The following is a 22,646-nucleotide window of genomic DNA, read 5'->3' as shown; positions in this document are numbered from 1 at the left end:
TCTAGCTGCCGGTCTAACCTGCGAGGGTCCCCAGCAGCGCCCTCTAGCTGCCGCTCGTACCTGCGAGGGTCCCCAGCAGCGCCCTCTAGCTGCCGCTCGTACCTGCGAGGGTCCCCAGCAGCGCCCTCTAGCTGCCGGTCGTACCTGCGAGGGTCCCCAGCAGCGCCCTCTAGCTGCCGCTCGTACCTGCGAGGGTCCCCAGCAGCGCCCTCTAGCTGCCGCTCGTACCTGCGAGGGTCCCCAGCAGCGCCATCTAGCTGCCGGTCGTACCTGCGAGGGTCCCCAGCAGCGCCCTCTAGCTGCCGCTCGTACCTGCGAGGGTCCCCAGCAGCGCCATCTAGCTGCCGGTCGTACCTGCGAGTGTCCCCAGCAGCGCCCTCTAGCTGCCGGTCGTACCTGCGAGGGTCCCCAGCAGCGCCATCTAGCTGCCGCTCGTACCTGCGAGGGTCCCCAGCAGCGCCCTCTAGCTGCCGCTCGTACCTGCGAGGGTCCCCAGCAGCGCCCTCTAGCTGCCGCTCGTACCTGCGAGGGTCCCCAGCAGCGCCATCTAGCTGCCGGTCGTACCTGCGAGGGTCCCCAGCAGCGCCCTCTAGCTGCCGCTCGTACCTGCGAGGGTCCCCAGCAGCGCCCTCTAGCTGCCGCTCGTACCTGCGAGGGTCCCCAGCAGCGCCATCTAGCTGCCGGTCGTACCTGCGAGGGTCCCCAGCAGCGCCCTCTAGCTGCCGCTCGTACCTGCGAGGGTCCCCAGCAGCGCCCTCTAGCTGCCGCTCGTACCTGCGAGGGTCCCCAGCAGCGCCATCTAGCTGCCGCTCGTACCTGCGAGGGTCCCCAGCAGCGCCCTCTAGCTGCCGCTCGTACCTGCGAGGGTCCCCAGCAGCGCCCTCTAGCTGCCGCTCGTACCTGCGAGGGTCCCCAGCAGCGCCCTCTAGCTGCCGGTCGTACCTGCGAGGGTCCCCAGCAGCGCCCTCTAGCTGCCGGTCGTACCTGCGAGGGTCCCCAGCAGCGCCCTCTAGCTGCCGGTCGTACCTGCGAGGGTCCCCCAGCAGCACCCTCTAGCTGCCGCTCGTACCTGCGAGGGTCCCCAGCAGCGCCCTCTAGCTGTCGCTCGTACCTGCGAGGGTCCCCCAGCAGCGCCCCTTAGCTGCTGGTCGTACCTGCGAGGGTCCCCAGCAGCGCCCTCTAGCTGCCGGTCGTACCTGCGAGGGTCCCCAGCAGCGCCCTATAGCTGCCGGTCGTACCTGCGAGGGTCCCCCAGCAGCGCCCTCTAGCTGCCGCTCGTACCTGCGAGGGTCCCCCAGCAGCGCCCTCTAGCTGCCGCTCGTACCTGCGAGGGTCCCCAGCAGCGCCCTCTAGCTGCCGCTCGTACCTGCGAGGGTCCCCCAGCAGCGCCCCTTAGCTGCTGGTCGTACCTGCGAGGGTCCCCAGCAGCGCCATCTAGCTGCCGGTCGTACCTGCGAGGGTCCCCAGCAGCGCCCTCTAGCTGCCGCTCGTACCTGCGAGGGTCCCCCAGCAGCGCCCCTTAGCTGCCGCTCGTACCTGCGAGGGTCCCCCAGCAGCGCCCCTTAGCTGCTGGTCGTACCTGTGAGGGCCCCCAGCAGCGCCCCTTAGCTGCTGGTCGTACCTGCGAGGGTCCCCAGCAGCGCCCTCTAGCTGCCGCTCGTACCTGCGAGGGTCCCCCAGCAGCGCCCCTTAGCTGCTGGTCGTACCTGCGAGGGTCCCCAGCAGCGCCCTCTAGCTGCCGGTCGTACCTGCGAGGGTCCCCAGCAGCGCCCTCTAGCTGCCGGTCGTACCTGCGAGGGTCCCCAGCAGCGCCCTCTAGCTGCCGCTCGTACCTGCGAGGGTCCCCCAGCAGCGCCCCTTAGCTGCTGGTCGTACCTGCGAGGGTCCCCAGCAGCGCCCTCTAGCTGCCGGTCGTACCTGCGAGGGTCCCCAGCAGCGCCCTCTAGCTGCCGGTCGTACCTGCGAGGGTCCCCAGCAGCGCCCTCTAGCTGCCGCTCGTACCTGCGAGGGTCCCCCAGCAGCGCCCCTTAGCTGCTGGTCGTACCTGCGAGGGTCCCCAGCAGCGCCCTCTAGCTGCCGGTCGTACCTGCGAGGGTCCCCAGCAGCGCCCTCTAGCTGCCGGTCGTACCTGCGAGGGTCCCCCAGCAGCGCCCCTTAGCTGCTGGTCGTACCTGCGAGGGTCCCCAGCAGCGCCCTCTAGCTGCCGGTCGTACCTGCGAGGGTCCCCCAGCAGCACCCTCTAGCTGCCGCTCGTACCTGCGAGGGTCCCCAGCAGCGCCCTCTAGCTGCCGCTCGTACCTGCGAGGGTCCCCCAGCAGCACCCTCTAGCTGCCGGTCGTACCTGCGAGGGTCCCCAGCAGCGCCCTCTAGCTGCCGGTCGTACCTGCGAGGGTCCCCAGCAGCGCCCTCTAGCTGCCGGTCGTACCTGCGAGGGTCCCCCAGCAGCACCCTCTAGCTGCCGGTCGTACCTGCGAGGGTCCCCAGCAGCGCCCTCTAGCTGCCGGTCGTACCTGCGAGGGTCCCCAGCAGCGCCCTCTAGCTGCCGGTCGTACCTGCGAGGGTCCCCAGCAGCGCCCTCTAGCTGCCGGTCGTACCTGCGAGGGTCCCCCAGCAGCGCCCCTTAGCTGCCGGTCGTACCTGCGAGGGTCCCCAGCAGCGCCCTCTAGCTGCCGGTCGTACCTGCGAGGGTCCCCCAGCAGCACCCTCTAGCTGCCGGTCGTACCTGCGAGGGTCCCCAGCAGCGCCCTCTAGCTGCCGGTCGTACCTGCGAGGGTCCCCCAGCAGCGCCCCTTAGCTGCTGGTCGTACCTGCGAGGGTCCCCAGCAGCGCCCTCTAGCTGCCGGTCGTACCTGCGAGGGTCCCCCAGCAGCACCCTCTAGCTGCCGGTCGTACCTGCGAGGGTCCCCAGCAGCGCCCTCTAGCTGCCGGTCGTACCTGCGAGGGTCCCCCAGCAGCGCCCCTTAGCTGCTGGTCGTACCTGCGAGGGTCCCCAGCAGCGCCCTCTAGCTGCCGGTCGTACCTGCGAGGGTCCCCCAGCAGCACCCTCTAGCTGCCGGTCGTACCTGCGAGGGTCCCCAGCAGCGCCCTCTAGCTGCCGGTCGTACCTGCGAGGGTCCCCCAGCAGCGCCCCTTAGCTGCTGGTCGTACCTGCGAGGGTCCCCAGCAGCGCCCTCTAGCTGCCGGTCGTACCTGCGAGGGCCCCCAGCAGCGCCCCTTAGCTGCCGGTCGTACCTGCGAGGGTCCCCAGCAGCGCCCCTTAGCTGCTGGTCGTACCTGCGAGGGTCCCCAGCAGCGCCCCAGTGAAGGACACCGCAGCCAGAGTGGGCGAGAAGAGGGCGACCGCCAGGAAGACGAGGGCGGAAGAGGTCGTGTCCTCCACAGCGTACACTTGTCCCGCGGAGAGCAGACAACCCGACAGCATCTGCAACCCAGCCGTTCAGCACTACATTCCAAACTTATTACAGTTCAGTGAGTGTAGTGTTTTACATGGGTCAAGTTGAAGTCGAAATAAGAACGACCAAAACCCCTCTCTATAGCTATACCTTTTTTGTTGTAATGAAGCTCTTCTTTAATTAATTACTGACGTGTTGTTGAAATATTTGTTAAAATAAGAAGTCAGCTAGTATTGCAGTGCTCGCCAGATATGTATAAACATTTAACCTCGGTAACAGACAAATACGTGTGTTCTCATGTAGCAAATAAACTTATAGTACGAAACTCGGACACGAAGTTTAACGTAAAATTCTTTAAAATGCTGAGCGTGATGAATATACTAAAAGTATTCATGTTAGGGAAAAACTGTAAAACATTTTTCTGGTGCACGTCCAACAACCTGGTGGCCGGAGTTACACCTGGTGCGCGCGCATCAGCGTGGTGGCCGGGGCTGTAACTAGTGCATGCCTACTAGCCAGGCAGATTGTGTTGGAACATGCATGGCGTAAAAAATATTTAACATTATGTTGGTCCTCTAAAGCTTTACGGACGCGACACTATCTTTTAAGAATTTTTCAAACTAAAAGTTTCATTCCAATACTTATATACATTATAAAAAAATTATTCTGAAAGATTTTAAAACCCATGTTATATCACATGTATGTATATTAACTTTTGCTTGAACGACAGGAATCAGTCTGTAAATACTTCCTACAAACCAACCTTAACCTTATTATACTGATTCAAAATTTAATATTTAGTAGTAACAATTTAACCACAAAATTATTATTTTTTAAATGGCGTCAAATATGTATTGGCTAACAATTTATTTTCTCTCTGTAAAATGACGAACTTTGTGCTATCTCTACATTTCAGTGTTAACTAAGGCATTCCAAAATTTTAATGCGTTTTTTTTTTATTTGTCAATATTTCTTTTTGTGAAAAATAAATTATAACATTAAGTATTAAAGGTTATTTGTGCTATTATAAAGTTTCATTTGGTACACTAATACGTTTGGTAGGTTCCTCTTATGTTTACTTAAGTGGCTATAAACCGGTTTATGTTGCTACGCGTGGGTCCGTCATCTTTATGACACATTTCCGTTCATCGACTTTCGTTTCGTTTTCACGAAATTACTCCAACCTAATGCCGTATACTGAGAGCTAAGATGTTTACACATCAAAAATACTCACTTAATGATGGCATGGTTACTATTTTTCCAAGTAAGTTCATTTTAAACAATTAAACTAGCTTCTAGCATTAGCCTTTGAAATGTTGAATTTTGTATAATAAATTGCTTACCAAATTGATTTCAACTTTTAGCATACACCCAGTCCATATAATAACCATTCCACGAAATTTAATAACTTTTCCACATAACCATTTCTTCAAACAAAAAAATATATCTTTTGGTCCGCATAACAAAATCTATGTACAATATACATATTCTAATAATATTCTGGTGAGATCAAGATCAAGTGTATGTAAATTCAGTAACCGTAAATTTACAAAGATTTTGCCTAATTGTAAACCAGTTTACTTCGTTTATTTAATGTAAGCATTATTAATAGTACAAACACACTACTATTTCGAATCACATTTGACCGCCAGGATAGACTCCACAGTCCTACTCACACTCGAGGAAGAGTAGCCAATTCTTTGGCTGCCACAACCAGGTGGTATTTTCCAATCCGAGAGTAGAATGTTTGCCATTGTCTCATGGTTTTGCAGGAAAATTCTAAATAGCGACTGGCAATATCTCCTAGAGGAGAGACACGGCCTGGGGGAGTGCAACGTTTTGCCAAAAGTAGTTTTCGTAGTTTTCTTTACTGTAATTTAGCCTAAGTTAAAATACAATAAAGTTAAATTCATATAAGTAAAAATAATTGTGCTTATAGTCGTTTCATCTAACATTCCAGCACTTCAAACTAGTGACATTGAAAGTCGTTTTGACTAAAAGTAGCTGTGTTAAAATTCGTTTAGCATAAAGTAATTTTTCCTGGATTCCTACCACCTATTTAGCTTTCCAGACAGTCATTATGCCTAACAGTTATTATTCATAAAAGTAATCTTCCCCAACCTCGTTACACCTGAGATCACTGTACGTACAATAGTTTTGTCTGAAATTCTCATCCTCATTTAACTTGCCAGACAGTCATTCAAAATCATTTGGCCGGAAGTAGTTTTACCTGAAAAAGTCTTGCTAACGGTTTAGGCAAAAAAAGATATAAACACCAGCCAGATGGTAAACAAAGGATGAAAAAAAGTTACAAGTACAGTAACCTCGATGATGGACTCCAAAGTTCTGTGGATGTTCGGGTGAACATCGCCTGTTCATTGGCTGCTGACTTTTGATTGAGTAGCCTGTGATGAGATACTGCTTAACCAAAGTGTTTCCCAGGGTACAATTTGAACCAACAGCAGAAACACCGGAAGGTATAAGTATTTGAATTTTAGCATATCGCAAAGTGAATCCACTAATTTTTCCTGTCACGTAAAGATATGATAGGTAGAGCCTCGAATATTTCGCAGATTCATTTGACTTCAGGACATACTCAACTTGCCGTTAAGTAACCAAGCCTTTTAGCAGGGGCGCGTCAGGGCAGGTCGGTCCTGCGCTGGTGCTTGTCATATTTATTGTACTTTCCTGTCGAGTGCTCTTTATGAAATATGGACATTTAAAGAAAAACAGAATATTAAAAGTTTATTAGCATTTCAATTAAAGAGCTGGTCAATACAAATTTCAATTTATGATTTCGTATAAGAATAACTTTTAAATATTTTACTGCAACATATAATTTCCCGATTCAACCGGAATTGGATGGCAGGCATTTATAAAACTGACCCGAAGATAATTTATCAGGAAATAATATCAGCATTTCTTAAGGATGAACTAGCAAAACCATCGTCAAAATTGAAGTTATAGTTTGGCTCAAAATTTGTAAGAATTAATTTTTCAAATTTTCCGGGGAAGGGTCGCCATAAAAAAAATTTAAATTTTGGGTAGGCTGTATTTTGGACTAAAGCCGCCAGGGGTTTGTTTCGTGAATTTCCATCGCGCTGAACGGGAATGTTTGGTATGAAAAAAAAAAAAATTTAACACAATTTATTTAACTTTATTTTTTTTTTACTTGAAATCGATAAACGTCTTACCTGACGGTCCGTCGACCATGCAAGAAAAATTGCGACACTAAAAAACATTAAGTTATAAAATTAACTAAATTTCCTTATTTGAGAAAATTATGATTGAAGAAAATTAGCATCGTATTCACGATAAAATTGGAGCTTTAATTACAAAGCTGCAGACAGTATTTTTATTCCCTGCTAAGTAATTTAAGGAAGGTAATAATTGTGTTTCAGAAAACTATAGAAAGTAACCTTGAAGACTGTAAGTATTATTTATTAGTTATTTATTGCGGACTAAATCTATTAGCATTTATTCCATTGCCTCACGGGTCTCTTTCTTGAGAGTTTGCGACCCCAAACCGCGACAACTCGGTCCATCGTCCACAACCGCTGGCTCAACTGACTCCATAACAACATCAGAATCATCAGAGAGCATAGCCACGTCCATTACCAAACAATATTCTGCATTCTCCGTCGCTTCTCGAGAGGTAGACAGCTGAGGCTCGCTCTAACGCAAATTTCGCGCCTTGTTCGGGGGCTCGTTTTACCCCACTGGCTCATTTCTCTCTCCTTTCAATTTAATTTAATATATGTGACACTTCTTTGCATTTTTAATTGCTTCTGCTTGGGTGATTTCACTGGTTTTCTTTTTTTTTTTCTCCGACATAAACCTATTTCCGCTTAGGCATTTTGCGATTAATGGCTCCAAAACCAAAGTTAGTATCTTTATAGTTATTCCACTCAACCAGCACCACTCATTGCCCATTACAAGCACCTTAAAGTTTAAAACACGCAAATCTGTCCATTATTCTCGGAGTTACAACTCTCACCGGCTTCAATTAGATGCTTCCCGCCAACGCTCATTACGTCATCACTGCAAACGTTAACCGGGTGAGTCATACGTAACGACCACAAGAAAAGTCTGCTTTACTTAAAGCTTACTTCAACCCTGTAGCTTTCATTGTATATGTGTTTTAAGCATTTTCGAATCCTCAGACGAAGTGACACCCAACCCGAGATTAAAGTCATTCATATTTCTGTCGCCATTGCGTTTTATAGTGCCCAATGGTTGATAAAAAGTTATGTCCTTTGGCAGGTTACGTGTAATTGGGTCCACCATTCCTCTCGTGGTTTGAAGCTGGCTCAGCATTGCCAAAGAGCAACCTGTACCAGTACACTTTGCTGTACAAAGAACATGCGCAACAGCCGTGGTTCCAGTCGGGGCGCATGTCTGTAGGATTTACAAGAGCGGCCAGTGGAAATTCACACGGGTGGAGAGGGTGGCCAGAGAGATATTGTCGTGGGTTTTAACTGACACGAGTTACCTCTGGATGTGATGCTTGTATGTTGTATACTGCAAATATATTTTGGCCTATTTAAATATATTATGCAGAAAACTTTAAAAATATATACACAAAGTTTTTAATAAAACATAATTTTGAAGTTTACTTTTACTAATCCTGTTGCAAGAAGGAGCAGCCCCCTCGGCGAGGGGATTCTTAATAACACAGAGTTGGGAATTGCAGTACATCCACGGACCTTTAAAAGAAGAATTTAACTCACTTAAACTAAGAGATCTCCGTAATTTCATATAACTGAATCTTCGTCAAAACTGCGCCGTATTTTGACTTCCGACAAAGATGAACACGCACGTGGACAAAATAATGAGTGTTCTACTGTAAACTTAGACAGTTTTTGAATTTTTTTTTGGTAGTATCTACCATACGTTTTGGGTTCATGTTCAAAAAAAGTAAACTGAGGGTCCGCAAATTGAACGAAGATAAGAGTTAGTTTACGAAGATCCCTGTATGACTTGTAACCAGAGTTGGAGCAGTTGGTGAGTAGGCGGGGAGATGAACGGGACCTGGGCGAAGTGGCCGTGAGCGGTGAGGTTACGGCCCAGGGCGAGGGGCGGCGGGGCCGCGCCGCGCGCCTGCAGGCAGGCCAGCAGCAGCCAGGCCACGGCGTTGAAGGGCAGCGTGAGGCAGGGCAGCGCCGGCCGCAGCGAGCCCAGCGCGTTGGCGAGGCCCGCCGTCACGTACACGCTGCGGACCACAGGAAACACACCGCGCCGCCATCGTGCCTCGTTGGTTCAAGCAATCCCCCAGACAACGATTTGTTAGTCTGTGAATATGGAAGTTGGAACATCCTACAAAAAACCACCGTGAATAGCTTGATTTAATCAGTAATAATATGTTCATTAATTTTTTTTACAATTAGGTTTTAAAATTCACATAGATTTAAATATGTATAGTGTCTTACATGTTATAATAAGTGTTATTTTTGCTTGCTTGAACCTTTTGGCACATATATTTTTATAGTGAAGGAGTTTTGAGCCATAAATTTTCATAGTCTCCTGGCTCATCTTTAGACTTAGGATAATTTAAATAAATATTTTAAGTATTTCTTTTTGTAGCCTGTTACAGCCTATCAAAATTTTATCCCAGTATTGAACTCTCCTACTTAATTTTGTCTCCAGCCGTTTCATCCACGGGCTCCCACATCACTCAGGTCCTGATTAAGCAGTCGCCTCATGTCTCTTCGCTCCTCTGCACGTACGCAAGTGAAATTTCGCGCCCCTTCAGTGCTCCGTGCATGTCCAGCCACTCACTACCTTAGCTTCCGTCAGCCCTCCTAGGCACACCCGTAGCTCAAGCTACAGTTGGCCGAAGCAACTTTGGTCAGGTTCGCCGGCACAGGTTACAGTCGGTCCCGACACGCCTCGGGAGTCCTGTAGGCAGCCTTTCCCACTACGCAGCACTAACCCCCACCCCCCCTTCTCTTTTCCCCTCTATCCATTCCAGATCCTTCCATCTGGATAAACTCCCTCCCGGTCTCTACAACAGACCCCAGGCCGGCGAACAGACAGCTTGCGCCATCTCCGGGCGGCACGGCGAACTCAATTACCTTCTTTTAGGCGTCGGAGCGAGCGCTTTGGCGGCCGCGACTGTACTTAATCTAAGTTCCTTTCCTCCTCGACAGAGCTCGCACCAGTGGGCTTCATAGGGTACAAGCTTTCGCTAGTTTCCCCCCCCCCCCCCCCGGGACTCTTGCGTACCAACACAGTTAGTTCCAGTTGTCCCCAACAGAGCGCTCTGCTTGCACCTCTGAGGCCCCTTTAAGTTAGGCAATTAGCCCTCTTCATATCTTTTTTTTGGAGGGCAGAGCAAGTACTCCGCCGGGCTTATTCTAGCCAATCAGAGGCCACTTCTCCCACTCCCTAAGACTCCGGGCCTCTCGCTCGAACTTAACTTCATGTCACCTGGAAGAGAGGGAGATTCTTCCTTCGGCGGTCACCGCGATAGCATCTCGCGCCGGAGCTGCATCGCCCGCGCCGTTTACGTGTTCAGCCGCCGCAACCTAGCTAAGAGATGTGATCTCTCAAGTTCGGGAGTGTTCACTAACGTTAATTTTTTTTTATTCTTTTGGTTGGCTATTTGCCATTAGTTTAGCCAAGTAGTAATTTCGTATAATGTCTGGCGACGGTTCACCGCGACCACCCGCGCCACCTCCCCTCGGGGATGGACTTCACTTCACTTCACTTCACTTCACTTCACTTAAACCCCAGATCGGTAAGTGGAAAAGTCAACATCCTGTTTGACTATTGTTGCCTCCCCGTTATCATTTTGCCCTAACTTAATTAGTTTACTATTCTTGATCACTGGATTCCCTTTTGGTTCCAGTGGGGTTCAAGACTTGGTTCAAGAAGTGTTTCAAGACTCGAGTGAAGTTTCCTTTAAAGACTTAGTCTACCAAATTTACGCCGATCCTTCGGAGATTGAAGCCCAGAACCTTCTAATTATGCTCCGCCAGTGAACAGTCCGCTATGGAACATTTTTAATATGCACTCCAGCACCAATCAGAGCAATTAATGTTTTTATAACTATTAAATTTATTAATGTTAAATTTATTATGGTTATTTGCATAGTCTCATTTATTCATTAATAACTTAAAATGGCCCGGGCCCCCTTTAAAATAATCAATTATTAATTCCAATAATTGCAATGTTGTAATTTCAAAGAACATCAAAATAAGATAATGCAAATTTTAATTAACAATAAAAAGGGTAAACTTTAAGCAAACATATTTGTTTTTCACTTCAAATACGATCCTCCTTCCTAGTTCCTATTGTGAGAACTAACTAAACATTTTTTGTTGTTCCCTTGTGTCCTCTGAGTATACAGTAGTTACTGTTTCACCCACTTAATGCAGCTTCCAGAATTTTCATAACCATGGATAAAGTTTCTTTAACTACACAAGGGGCACAGTCTTTAAACCATTGGTTATATTATTCTTAGTCATTTTTATGTATGGTTTATTTGTTTATTTGCGTTTTGTTTCACTATAATCTTAAAGTTTGTAAACAATTGTGTAGTTTAGTGGTAGACAAGTTGGCACGCCTTGACTTCGACATATAAAATAAGTTCTTAAAATAAATAATGAATAATTATATAAACAAATCTTAAAAGCCACATATACAAACTGACCACTGTAAAACACTTTATTCCTGGCAAAAAATACCTCCCAACCAAATTAACACTTAAAATAACAAAACTGTTTGAATGTTTTTTTTTTTGTGTTAGTGAGATGATAATTGGGTTTTAATATGATATTCTTGTATGGTTTACTCAAACATTCAATCCGTGTTTTTTGAAGCCAAACTTTCCTCAACAGTAATGGATTCACTTATTAAAAAGCAAAACAAAATTTCATTCTCCGTTGTCAGCATTTGAAGTTCTTGGACCATATACAGGCTGGACTATAATTCTACACACAAACAGTGGTTGAAGGTTTATTACAAAATAATTATTTAAAACATAATACGGCTGATGGTCTTAAGTGATTCTGAACGCTGATAAATTGTGTAAGATAGTTCACTAAGCGTCTGTAAAATTTTTCAATTAACAAATTACTAAAATAAAATATAAATGTATATATTATGTTTTTTTCTTAAGTAATGGAGTGAAACAACGCGTCAGAATAGTTTATGGAATATAAAGGTGATAAAAACAATTATTACGATGAAATATTTTGTGACAACAACAAGTTTTACGGTGGGTGTAAAATTGGTTGGTTTTAACATTACCCAGACACAAAGTTTTTCGTTTAAATAACTTTCTTTAATATTTGTAATACAAATTCCACGGCTCCAACTTCAAAAACTAAAGCAGGGTTAAGAAGCATTTCACATCTTAATGTATTAAAATTACATATTTTATTGATGAACCTGCATCCGAAGATTATCAATCAATTTTATACTCACTCTGTTTAACATTGGATGGATTTGTCATCAATTGCTTCTCATTGTTATTTTCCATCAATTTTTCTTTGTCTTGTGTCATTTGGATAAGATTTGATCGATGAAAGAAAATATACTAATTCGTCAGAATTTGCTATTCAATTAATCTTTTCAAGTACTTACCTAATTAGTTTCGTACGTCAGAGAAATCTTTGACAGTTGTGACAGATACATTGTATCTATACTATTATTGATAACTGGTACAAGTTTACAAGCCATGGCATATCTAGACGGTAAAGGGTGTCGTAAAGATACTGAGAGATAGCAAAAAAAAATTTAAAAAAAATAAAAAAACAATAGATTTTATAAATCATTACTAATACATCACTTGCTAAGAGACAAGCAAAAATTAAAAATATTTTTAGTATATAGTACCAACAAAAACGCATTAAAAGTTTAATCCGAACATTTAAGTATGAACTTAAGTATTGCTGCATCAGAAAATTCTCTATTTAATGAGATCATGATTTTCTGAATAATAGTAGCTTGGCTTCTGGGTTGTAGCCGTGTCCTTGGCAAATTATTCACCAACGTTTCGGTCGACATTGTAGTCACCATCATCAGGGAGCAGTTACCTATTGTGTTGCATAATGGCATATATATGTGTGTGTGTGTGTGTGTGTTAAGTATTTTGAATTGACGATGGTTTCGAGGATTTGGTACCATGAGACGAAAACTCAGTTATTTTTTTAAGTGACGCCATGGCAAATGTAAAGACTGCAAAATGTAGTCTTGATTCGAAATGTATACCAAATACCATATCCTAAAAAAATGGTGGGATATGGTTGTTTGGACCCCAAATTGCCTTAAGGCGGGTTTACGATTGAAAATTAAGAATTATGAATTGATCGTGTGGTTAACATATTTCCCTACGTACATTAGTAGAATGGTTTATGATCATCGTGTAGGAATTTCGTCGAGTCGTGCGCGAATCATGTGTTGACTTAAGACTTAACAGAGATGGTTATATTCCTTAAGAATTATGGGAAGTGCCAACCAGAGCACAGTAGAATGTGTTGGTGAGAAATAATGTTTCGTGGGGAAAGCAGGTTATGATGTACGAAAGGAGTGGGATTTGCGGAATTACTAGCATCATGTTAAGCAATCATAAGATACTTGGAAGAAAATTGCCCGAAACAATAAAATAGCTTTGATTGGAGTATTAATTTTTTTAAGATTTCATAAACTGATTATTTTTGTGGGTTTCTGGTTAATTTTTGCTGTTATACAACTCATGAATTTATTGACGTGACAACGTCTAATAAATCGATGAACGCCGGCTGCACGCACGAAAAAGTGTCCCACTACGGATGTCCCACTACGGATGTGTCCTGTTTGCTCATTGTACGCATGCGTGGCATCTCTCTTCCACTCGATTGGAACAACCATCGATTTGACTTTTCAATCATATTTTCGTCGTTTGAATTATTAATATCATGTAATTTAACGATCGTCCACCGATTTTCAGCACAATCGATACGGTTATTTAAAAGTAATGTTGAATATTCAAATACGTTTTGAACCAACAATGGTGTTTTACAGTTACACATAATAATTCAAATTACACCCGCGATCTTTTGCACAATGTTTTAAAAAATATTGTAACACATTATAAATAAGTTTGGTGTATTTGGGATGCGTATTTGTTATAAAACCGTCTTATAAAAACGAAATAATATTATTCCCTTACCGTGAACAAAATTTTTATAAATATTTAAATAAAATCTGAAACTATAAATTTTTAATGTATTGCCTCGTGGCCGTGCGGTCAGCAGCGCTATCTTCCAATCCAAAAGTTATCGGTTCGTATTCCGGCAGCTGCGAAACTTTTTTTTTTTTACTTGTAAAAATAAATACGGCGCACGCAACATTTCAAAAGTAATAAATATATTTGAATTAATGAATGCAAATAAAAGTAAATTTATTAATTAAATTGTACATTTCATTTCACTCCTTTGTATCCATACAGAATAGTGATAATTCAATAAAAATGATTCAATTTTATTCATAAAAGTATGCAGAGATAGATTTTATCATACAAAATATAGAAAAATTTAAAAAAAAAAATTCTTCCTCAAAGAATATAATATTTTGAACGCCTAAATGGTTTGGTTGCCAAAAACTATTACGGCTCAGTCTCAGGCCGAATATGATATTTCCTTTTCATCTGGATCAATCATTTCAACAATGTTTTGTTATGACGTTGTCACGTTAAACTATTTTCCGTAAACCGACTTTACAGACAACCAATTTATTTTCTATCGTTGAAGCCATTTTATGCTGGCTTGGAGTTGATGATATTATCATTACATGAAATAGCATTTATATATTAAATTTAAATATCGTCGGTTCTGATTTGTGTATGGATTCTATGAGTACGAGCTGAAATGTTGCATTTTTTAAATTCAGTCTAGCCATGTGTCTGATAATTAAAGTAGTTGCATAACCAATTTCACCAGGTATAAAAATATTACGTTAAACATATTATTAATCGGCAACTATTCCTAAACGAAATGCACTTCATAATGCAGACAATACCTACGAATACAAAAATTCAACCTTAATAACATGACTACTTTCTCGACCTTTATTTCATTGTCAGGAATTAACGACCACTAATTCACTCACAAACAGGATATTACTCATCGAGGTGCTCGCTGGCGTACAGGTTGGGTCTGTAGAGTGACCGCCGCACTGACCTGAGCACTGCCCCGACGAAGAGCGCCGGCCACAGCACGTGGTGGCCGATGCTGTCCGGGCCCGCCAGGGACGCAGTCACCGTGCCCACCAGCACGGCCGAGTAGGACGTCAGGCCGGCGCGCACCGAGCCTCCCGGCTGCCCCAGCAGCTGCGCACAGGGTCACCTCCCACTATTCACACTCTCTAACAGGTACGCAGTTGTCGTGGTTTCAATCATCTTTCAGACTGCCTACATCGTCTCTTCACTAACATGATCCCCGATCACTGCCGCAATCTTGTACATTCCTATCATCTCGGTCATCTGGGCCAGCTCCAGATGGCTACATAATCGCCTTTTATTCAGTATTCGCCATCATGGGCATACATCCCGGAGGACATGGGAGCAGCCCCCTCCCCCCAGCTCCCCCCCCCCCCCTCTCTGAGGGGGCCCGCTTCCGCTTGCGCTTGCTAAGTCGTGATTGTGATGAAACGGAATTGATAAAAGTGAACGTCAAAACACTGTTTTATGGAAAACTTTCCATACTTATATGTTAAAGTTTTCTGCTTCTTGCATGCATAAAGGTCGAAATATGGGCAGTATGCAACATAAAAGCACACTACCCGGAGATGATCTGTGTCAGTTCAAATCCACGCGCAAAACTCTCAGGCCACGCCCCCCCCCCCCCCCCTTGAGATTCCAACAGATTTGCGCCCCTGTTTACCATAGCTCACTTTAACCCCCCTCCCCTTCATCACACACCTTCAACATTAGATCCACGATTATTTCGCGGATTCATTTCACTTCAGAACAAACGAAAAATCCCTAATCATAATCAATAAATTTTAAGAGCGATCGTTTAACTAAAACAAACGTACATTCTTTGGTGGATTACACTTGATTGGGTAACCTCTTCAACTCCTTGCCTGTGACTGGCTCAGGGTCGTCAACGGCGTGTCAAGAGCAGTGTAGTCCAATCATCAACGTGAAGCAGATTTGTATGAAGTTCAAATCCATTTTGCTACCCAATGAATCCGAGAAATGATCGTGAGTTTAGACGTGACAACTTCTTATATGTCATCGTTTTGCCAGATTCCATATTCCTTCTTAATAATTATTTTTAAAAGGATCATACTTAATTTACTACTCCTAAGGGTAAAAAAAATGTCGGCAATTGAATGTGCAAACTAATGGAGTTTGGTCCAATATATAAGTTTAGATTATTCGTAAAATATGAGGATATATAGTTCATTGATTCAAAAATTTCTGACTCCGTTTATTTTTTTTTTTTGTTTCGTTTGCAGACTATTTAAGGTGTATAAGTACAATGTTTATCTAATATTACCAAATTAATTTTTACAATGAAGTCGTAAGTTAAGGTAGATAGATATGTTTTATTTTTTCTGCAAAAAGACTGTGAATACAATTAATTGTTTGTTTGTTTTTTCGGCAGAAATTTATTGAAAACCTATAGCAACACAGCACATACGAGAATTATGTTTAGTTATTTCTAACAGTGCCCACGAATATTTTTACGTAGAAAAAAAACCATTGATTCACCATAATTATTTAAATAAGAAATGTGGAAATAAATGCTAAACTTTTATTTTGAATTATATTATTGATTAAAAAATGCTAAAAAGTTTTAATTTTTATAGATTTTTTTTGGGTCAAAATAAATTTGGAAAAAAAAATTAAATAATGTGTTTATTGGCACACACAAAGTAAATATAAAAATACAATTCAGTGAAGTTATAACCCCTCGTTTAAATACTTTACGGATATAAATTTTTGGAAAACGTTTATCATATCTTCGGATCTGTTTAATATTTAACAATAAAATATCGACAGTAAATTCTCTTGTTACTAACTGAAACTTGTTTGAACTTAAAGTCGATAGTTTCTGCGGTGTTTTAATTATATAATTTCGTACAGACAGGAACACATAATTTTAACGTTGGCTTTGTTTTAGGTACACCTAGTTGCTAATGTAAAAAAAAAACTAACTATCTAATAGAAAATATCGTAATAGGACGATATGGGAAACTCTGGCCAATCATCACTGGCGAAGCGTGAAATAATTTACTGCATTGATTTCAAGCTATTTTACACTCCACGCCGCTATATTTCAATAATGTGAACTAGATTCACGCGCTTAAAAGCGCCAGGTTTCGCGTTTGTGTTAACATCTTCCCATGTAGTTCCTATTGCAGTATTTGGTAGACGTGTCTGGAAGCGGGTCTCACGCAGGCGCCGGCCGTGGCCACCGAGGCCGCGAAGAGGCCCGCCGCAGCCGCGCGGGGGTCGGCGACCAGCAAGGCCGCGACGACCACGAGGCCGGACACGGGGTTGTTCGCGAACACCACCTGCCGACACACCCAGCGCTCACGTGGGCGGCGCCATTGCAGGTCTGGTGCACACGATTTCACAGCCATGTTCTCCAACCTACTGCATGGGAAGAGAGGTCGTATGAACAGGAGGGAAATTAATAGGATTAGATTCTGTGGGATTAGACAATTGTTTATGTATATCAAACCATATTGTGGCAAGAAATTTTCTAGATACTACAATGCACGGGTGTTATATCCTGCTTTAAAAATTAATTATCCTTTTACTTAAATAATGAAAATAAAATAAAAATTGTTTCGTGGATAGAATGGTAAACTAAAATGTTTACATAACACAAATTAATTTATATGTTGAAAAACTGTGTTTACAAATTGCTTGTCAGATGTCATGAGATAATCATTTGGTAATTAATATAGTTATTTACTAGCACTACCAACATATGTCGGGTGCATCACGCACTTTCATTCGCTTAAAATAACAGTAAGATTTCAGTTGTGAGCCGATTCGCACAGTAACTCAAGAAAACTGTGTCAAAAAACGGCCTCTCGTTGAAAAACAAAATCCATTAGTCAGTTTTATTACCATTCCTTGTGATTTTTGGGGTGCTGAATCAGAATCTGGAATTATACAACAAAATTTTCGTGGTGCGTTTTGAAATATTCGCAAAAAACAGTGAAATTTTCACACTTTATTTGGTTTTTCTCTTATTATTTTAACAATAGGGTGGTAGCGAAAAACTCACTCTTCTAGTTTTTAAATAAGATTAAATGTTCCACAATTTGAGCTTTTAACTGCAGATCTGTGTGTTCTCGAGTTACAGGACTTCAAAAAGTGGTCATTTTTTTTCTCCAAAAAGGGAAATTTTAAGATGTGGGTCACATTCCGGCCTGATAATGGGAAAATATACTGATCCTACGAGGAAAATTGTCAGAAGTGAAGATGTAGAAACTCTATTTAAATATCATTCAAGCGTATAACTATGCTTGTACACCCCATGGTTGACCTCAGCCCTCCGTTCCTGTCAAAAACGTTACAAACACATTGATGTCGAGACCATCTTCATAGCTGGCGAGAAATTTACAGATGCATTTTACGGTGAAAATAAGTATTTGCCTCTAGATGAGCTGTGTTACAAATGTTATAAGTCTGCAGCTTATTAATCCACTTCAAATATGGCCACCCTACTTCCAACCAGAGCTGCATGCAGCACACCAACTTTTATTTTGAATAATATTATTGATTAAAAAATGCTAAAAAGTTTTAATTTTTATAGCAGATTTTTGTGTCAAAATAAATTTGAAAAATTTAAATAATGTGTTTATTGGCACACACAAAGTAAATATAAAAATATAATTCACGTATGTTCCAGTACATCTCTGGATTGGCCAGCCAGTTTCATGTGGACAGCTTGAAAGGTTTGGGTGGAGACGTACAAGCAACTGCCTATACCAAATTATGGGTTAGCGTTTAAAGTAAGTGAATTTAGTGCCTGTACGTTTACGAGGACAACGATAAATTTACGAATATCCCTGGATAATTTGTTAGCAGCGTTCTTCGTTAATTGAAGGTGAAATTGTTTATCAGGGTACCCGGGCACACGTGTGGTGTGCAAAGCTTTAGATGAAAACACGCAATTTGAAAACTAGTGACGATATCCGAGTAGAGACTGTTTACAAAAAGCATTTAAAATACACTGAGGGCGAATTTAGTTTTTAAACTGTATTTTTAGGAGAGTGAAAACATCTAAACTACGTGTTTTCGGAATAACTTTTATGCGTGAAACACCCGGTACAGATTCTCGAAAGCACTCAAGGGACTTGCATTACATCGTTATCTTCATTTCTCTGCCATATAATTTTGAGGTTAACGTTCAAATCTAATAGTTTCCACGCAAGTTCAGAGTCACTTAGAGACGATACCGTACTAGAAGCACCAGCGAGCGTTGCAATCGGAACTGTCACCAAGAAGTAAAGTTCATTTTATATGTCTACTAGTAACAGAGACCGGAAAACTTCGTGGATTAAATTACCTCTGTTCACTCGAACGAATTTCACCTACTGATTGGCTACTGACATATGTAAAGTTCTAACGTAGTAGCCTGTGATTTTATCTTGCTTCTGTGGAGAGTTTCTCATCAGCGGGTTGATTGTTGACCAACATTAAATGTAGCTTAAAGGTATCCATATTTAGATTGTAGCCTAGCACAAAATTAAGTGCGTCTTTTTCCGGTTTCTATAAGTAAGCCCTGCCTTAAATGTTTTTTGAAACTTATTTGCCGCCGTTAGGATAAGTCATGGCGATAACATCCTCAGAGCGTAACAAAATTTTAACGTACAAGGGGAAACGAATAGTACAACTATCAGGAGTGGCGCTCTCAATGGCGGAGAGGGAGAGGGAGCTCAGGAGTGGGGCGGTCAATGGCGTGTTTGCATTTTAGCACATTTTCATATTTGCGTTCTAGCATGCTTGCTCACTCGCAAACTCGCTCACTCACTTATTGCTCAATAGCAAACTTGCACACATTATTATACATTCTTACACCTCTTGTTTGTGAAGTTTCACTTCTAACTCGCGCGCATGTGTTTTTGTTTATGTGAGTGTCTGCACCTGGCCGAAGGCTCTGCACACGGAGTCCAGGAACATCGGCAGCGCCCACAAAGAGCGGGCTGGCTTCGAGTCGAGGAAGTCCGAGCCGGCCCGGAAATCCCCGAAGTATCGTGTCCACCCCGGCAGCATTGGCCACAGTGAAAATCAACAGCCAGAGGCCGGCTGTAAAACAAATGCAAGAAAAAATTAAAAATAAACATTAAAAAACTTTATTTTGGTCCGACACAAGATGATCTTGTCCAAACCATTATACTGACTTTTTTTACTTTTATGGTAGGCAGAACAATGTTTAAATGACGTAATTCTTTCCAGACGAACCGCTGCCGTTCATTAGCATAAATGCAGTCAAGATCAGGATGGTTCCTGTCACTATGGAGGTATTAGTATAGGGAGTGGGTATATGGTCTACTGTTGAAGTCACTCTGGCTATCAATTGTGTAGCAAAACAAACTGTAGTGTATACAGGCTAGTGCAAGGAGTGTCTTTAATAAGTTGAAATGATCTCGTAAAAAATCGTTAAATTTCATCGTTAAGTAAGTATTGTTAAGCAAAAATGTTAAATCATGCTAAGTTACTTTTTATGTAAGTTATTTATGCTGAGTCTCTTACGCCTCTCCTAATTTCCTTAATTTCATTAATATTTTAATTTCTAAAAAAGGAAAAATACAATAAGTAACTCTATATGCATGGATTTTGGTCTTAGTTTCTTATATTTAGTTACATTGGAGATCTAAGTGTGAATTTTTCTTCTAAAATCAAACCTACCGCTTTAACACCATTTAATTGTGTATTCTTGCAAAATGGTTAAAAAATAATAATATTTATTTTACTAAGTTTATAATTCTTGCCCAATATTTTAGGCTTACTTTAATATTTTTGGAGATACGTTTTTCCCAAATAAATTTATCCAACCTATTTTCACCCCTTTAATTGTCGAATATTGACTAATTAAAAAATACTGTTACGAAAGTGAGCAAGGCCACGTCACGCGTAGGTGCAGAGTTAGCTGGGCTGACATCACATGCCACCGCAACATGAGATGTGCCGTGCGCACCTGGGTCGCCGCTTCCCCTCCCTCCAACACTCCGCTCCCCGCGCGGCGCTGATAGCTAGACACCTGACAGCTGCGGAGTTACGCGAGCGCCAACACGTGTTTCGAGAGATTTCTGCCGTCGGGTCGGCGCGGAATTACGCGACTGGCCCCAGCCGCGCTCGTGAATTCTAGAATGACACCTGGGCTGATATATAAGCCGAGGACGCCGGCCTCCAGAGAGTTCAGTCGGGAGTTCTCCCACGGCGGAGTTTCGGGGGCGATAGTGCCGCGGGTGCGGCAGAGTGACAAAGTCCTTGGACGAGGGTTCCAGGGCAGGGAGTGAGTGAGTGGAGTCACAAGTTTTCCCGCGGCGGATTTTCCGGGCGACAGAGCGGCGAAGTCCCTTGACGAAAGTTCCCGGGCAGAGAGTTCAGTTCCGGGCGATAGTGTCGCGGGCGCGGCGGAGTCCAGAGAGAAGTTCCGAGCGAGGCGTCGAGTGGGTCCTCGGCGAAGGGAGGTGCGACGGCGGCGGCGGAGTGCCGCGGCGGAGTGCGGTGGCGGAGTGCGACGACGGAGTCCCGCGAAGAAGGTCCACGAGGGGTGCACAATAATTGGTCAGGCTGCGGCGAGAGTTGCGCCAGAGGTGCGGCCCAGCGAGGTGTGCGGTGTGTAAGAAACGAGTGACTGGGGAAGCAACATTTTTAAGTACAATTGATTATTTGGCATGTTTAGATTATTTGTTAGTGAAGTAAATAGTGCCAATAAATAAAACTGTGTAGTGTAATAAAATCTTTAATTGGACTATCCTTTACGAACCCGCCATCGTAACAATACAATAAGTAATTCTATATGCATGTTGTTCGGTCTTAATTTATTACCTCCAGTTCTTGTAGATTCTGAAGTATTTATTCTTCTTTTCAAATACATCAAACCTACTCTTTTATGCCGTTTAAGGGCGTAATTTCGCAAAATTGTAAAACAAAAAAGTATGGTAGTTTTGATATGTTTATTATTGATACCCAATATTATTTATTATGCTTGATTAGCTTCAGAGATATGAACAATTATTTATAAACCATATTATCTTTTTTTATTCCCTAAGGGTTACAATTTTAATATTATATGTAGCCTTGTGTTTAAATCAGCCAAATTTCTTGTTAACAAAATGATTTAATCAAAATCTCTTCAGTAGTTTTTGACCTACAAATAGCCGTTTTCATTATTATTTGTTTAATCCATTCAATGCATAGACGTTTCGCCCCGAAAGGTTTTATTATTAGTATATATTTTTCAAAATATTACAAAACTTTCCCCATTTACATTCCCTTCAATGGCTGTATTTGACAAATGAAAAAAACATACTAAACGTAACTCTATATCCATGTTGTTCTGTCTTAGTTTCTTGCCTTTAGTTCTAGTAGATTCGGAAGAAAGTATTTTTCTTCTTACATCAAAATTACCTTTTTTACACGATTTAAGGTGGAATTTTGTAAAATTGTTAAAAGAAAGGTTGTTATAAATATTATAAATACCGCCATTATTTTAAGGTAGTTGATAAAATCGCATCGTTATTTGAAATGTCAAATTCCAATCAAATCCAATATCAAATTTCCATGTTTATTTTTGATACCCAAAATCTTTTCTTATCCTTGACTAGCTAACAACCTGTGGCATCGCTTGCGCAATTTCTACCACTGAAATAAAGAAGTATGTCATTAATTTTAAATATTTATACTACAGAAATATACACAATAATTTGTCAGGTGAATAAAACATTTAAGTCAATTAAACCTTTTATTATAGATTTAGTATATGATTTAATAACTTCTACTTTAGTGTGTTTGAGGATATATTATTACCTTAATGAAATCACACTTACATTCTATTTATTATATGAGGTACACAATTTAAAAAAATTTTTAAACCCGTGTATTTTTATTTTAATTAAGTTTATGCAATCGTTTATACTTAAACTTGTATTTATTATGTTAAAGCTATGTTTATATTAATGAAATTATTCCAACATTTTATAAATACCGCTATTACTATAAGATATTTGATAAAATCGCATCATTATTTGACATGTACCTATAGTACGAATATCAAACTTCTAATCCAACTT

General features: G+C 42.6%; 1 protein-coding gene across 1 annotated transcript in view; it reads right to left on the bottom strand.

Moving 5' to 3' along the window:
- The window catches only part of LOC134527755 (urea transporter 2-like), a 38,363-nt gene that overhangs the window by 10,615 nt on the left and 5,102 nt on the right, over positions 1–22,646 (bottom strand). The window contains exons 3-7 of the mRNA XM_063360686.1: positions 19,492–19,653; positions 16,782–16,901; positions 14,558–14,706; positions 8,424–8,604; positions 3,274–3,421 (exon numbers count right to left, since the gene is read on the bottom strand). Coding sequence (XP_063216756.1) covers positions 3,274–3,421; positions 8,424–8,604; positions 14,558–14,706; positions 16,782–16,901; positions 19,492–19,620 — 727 coding nt within the window. The 5' untranslated portion in view covers positions 19,621–19,653. The remainder of the gene's footprint in view (positions 1–3,273; positions 3,422–8,423; positions 8,605–14,557; positions 14,707–16,781; positions 16,902–19,491; positions 19,654–22,646) is intronic.

This window comes from Bacillus rossius, chromosome 1 (assembly GCF_032445375.1).
Source record: "Bacillus rossius redtenbacheri isolate Brsri chromosome 1, Brsri_v3, whole genome shotgun sequence".
In the NCBI taxonomy this organism is placed as follows: Eukaryota; Metazoa; Arthropoda; class Insecta; order Phasmatodea; family Bacillidae; genus Bacillus; species Bacillus rossius.
Note: the sequence above shows the minus strand (reverse complement) of the source record. Positions and strands in the feature narration are given on the sequence as shown.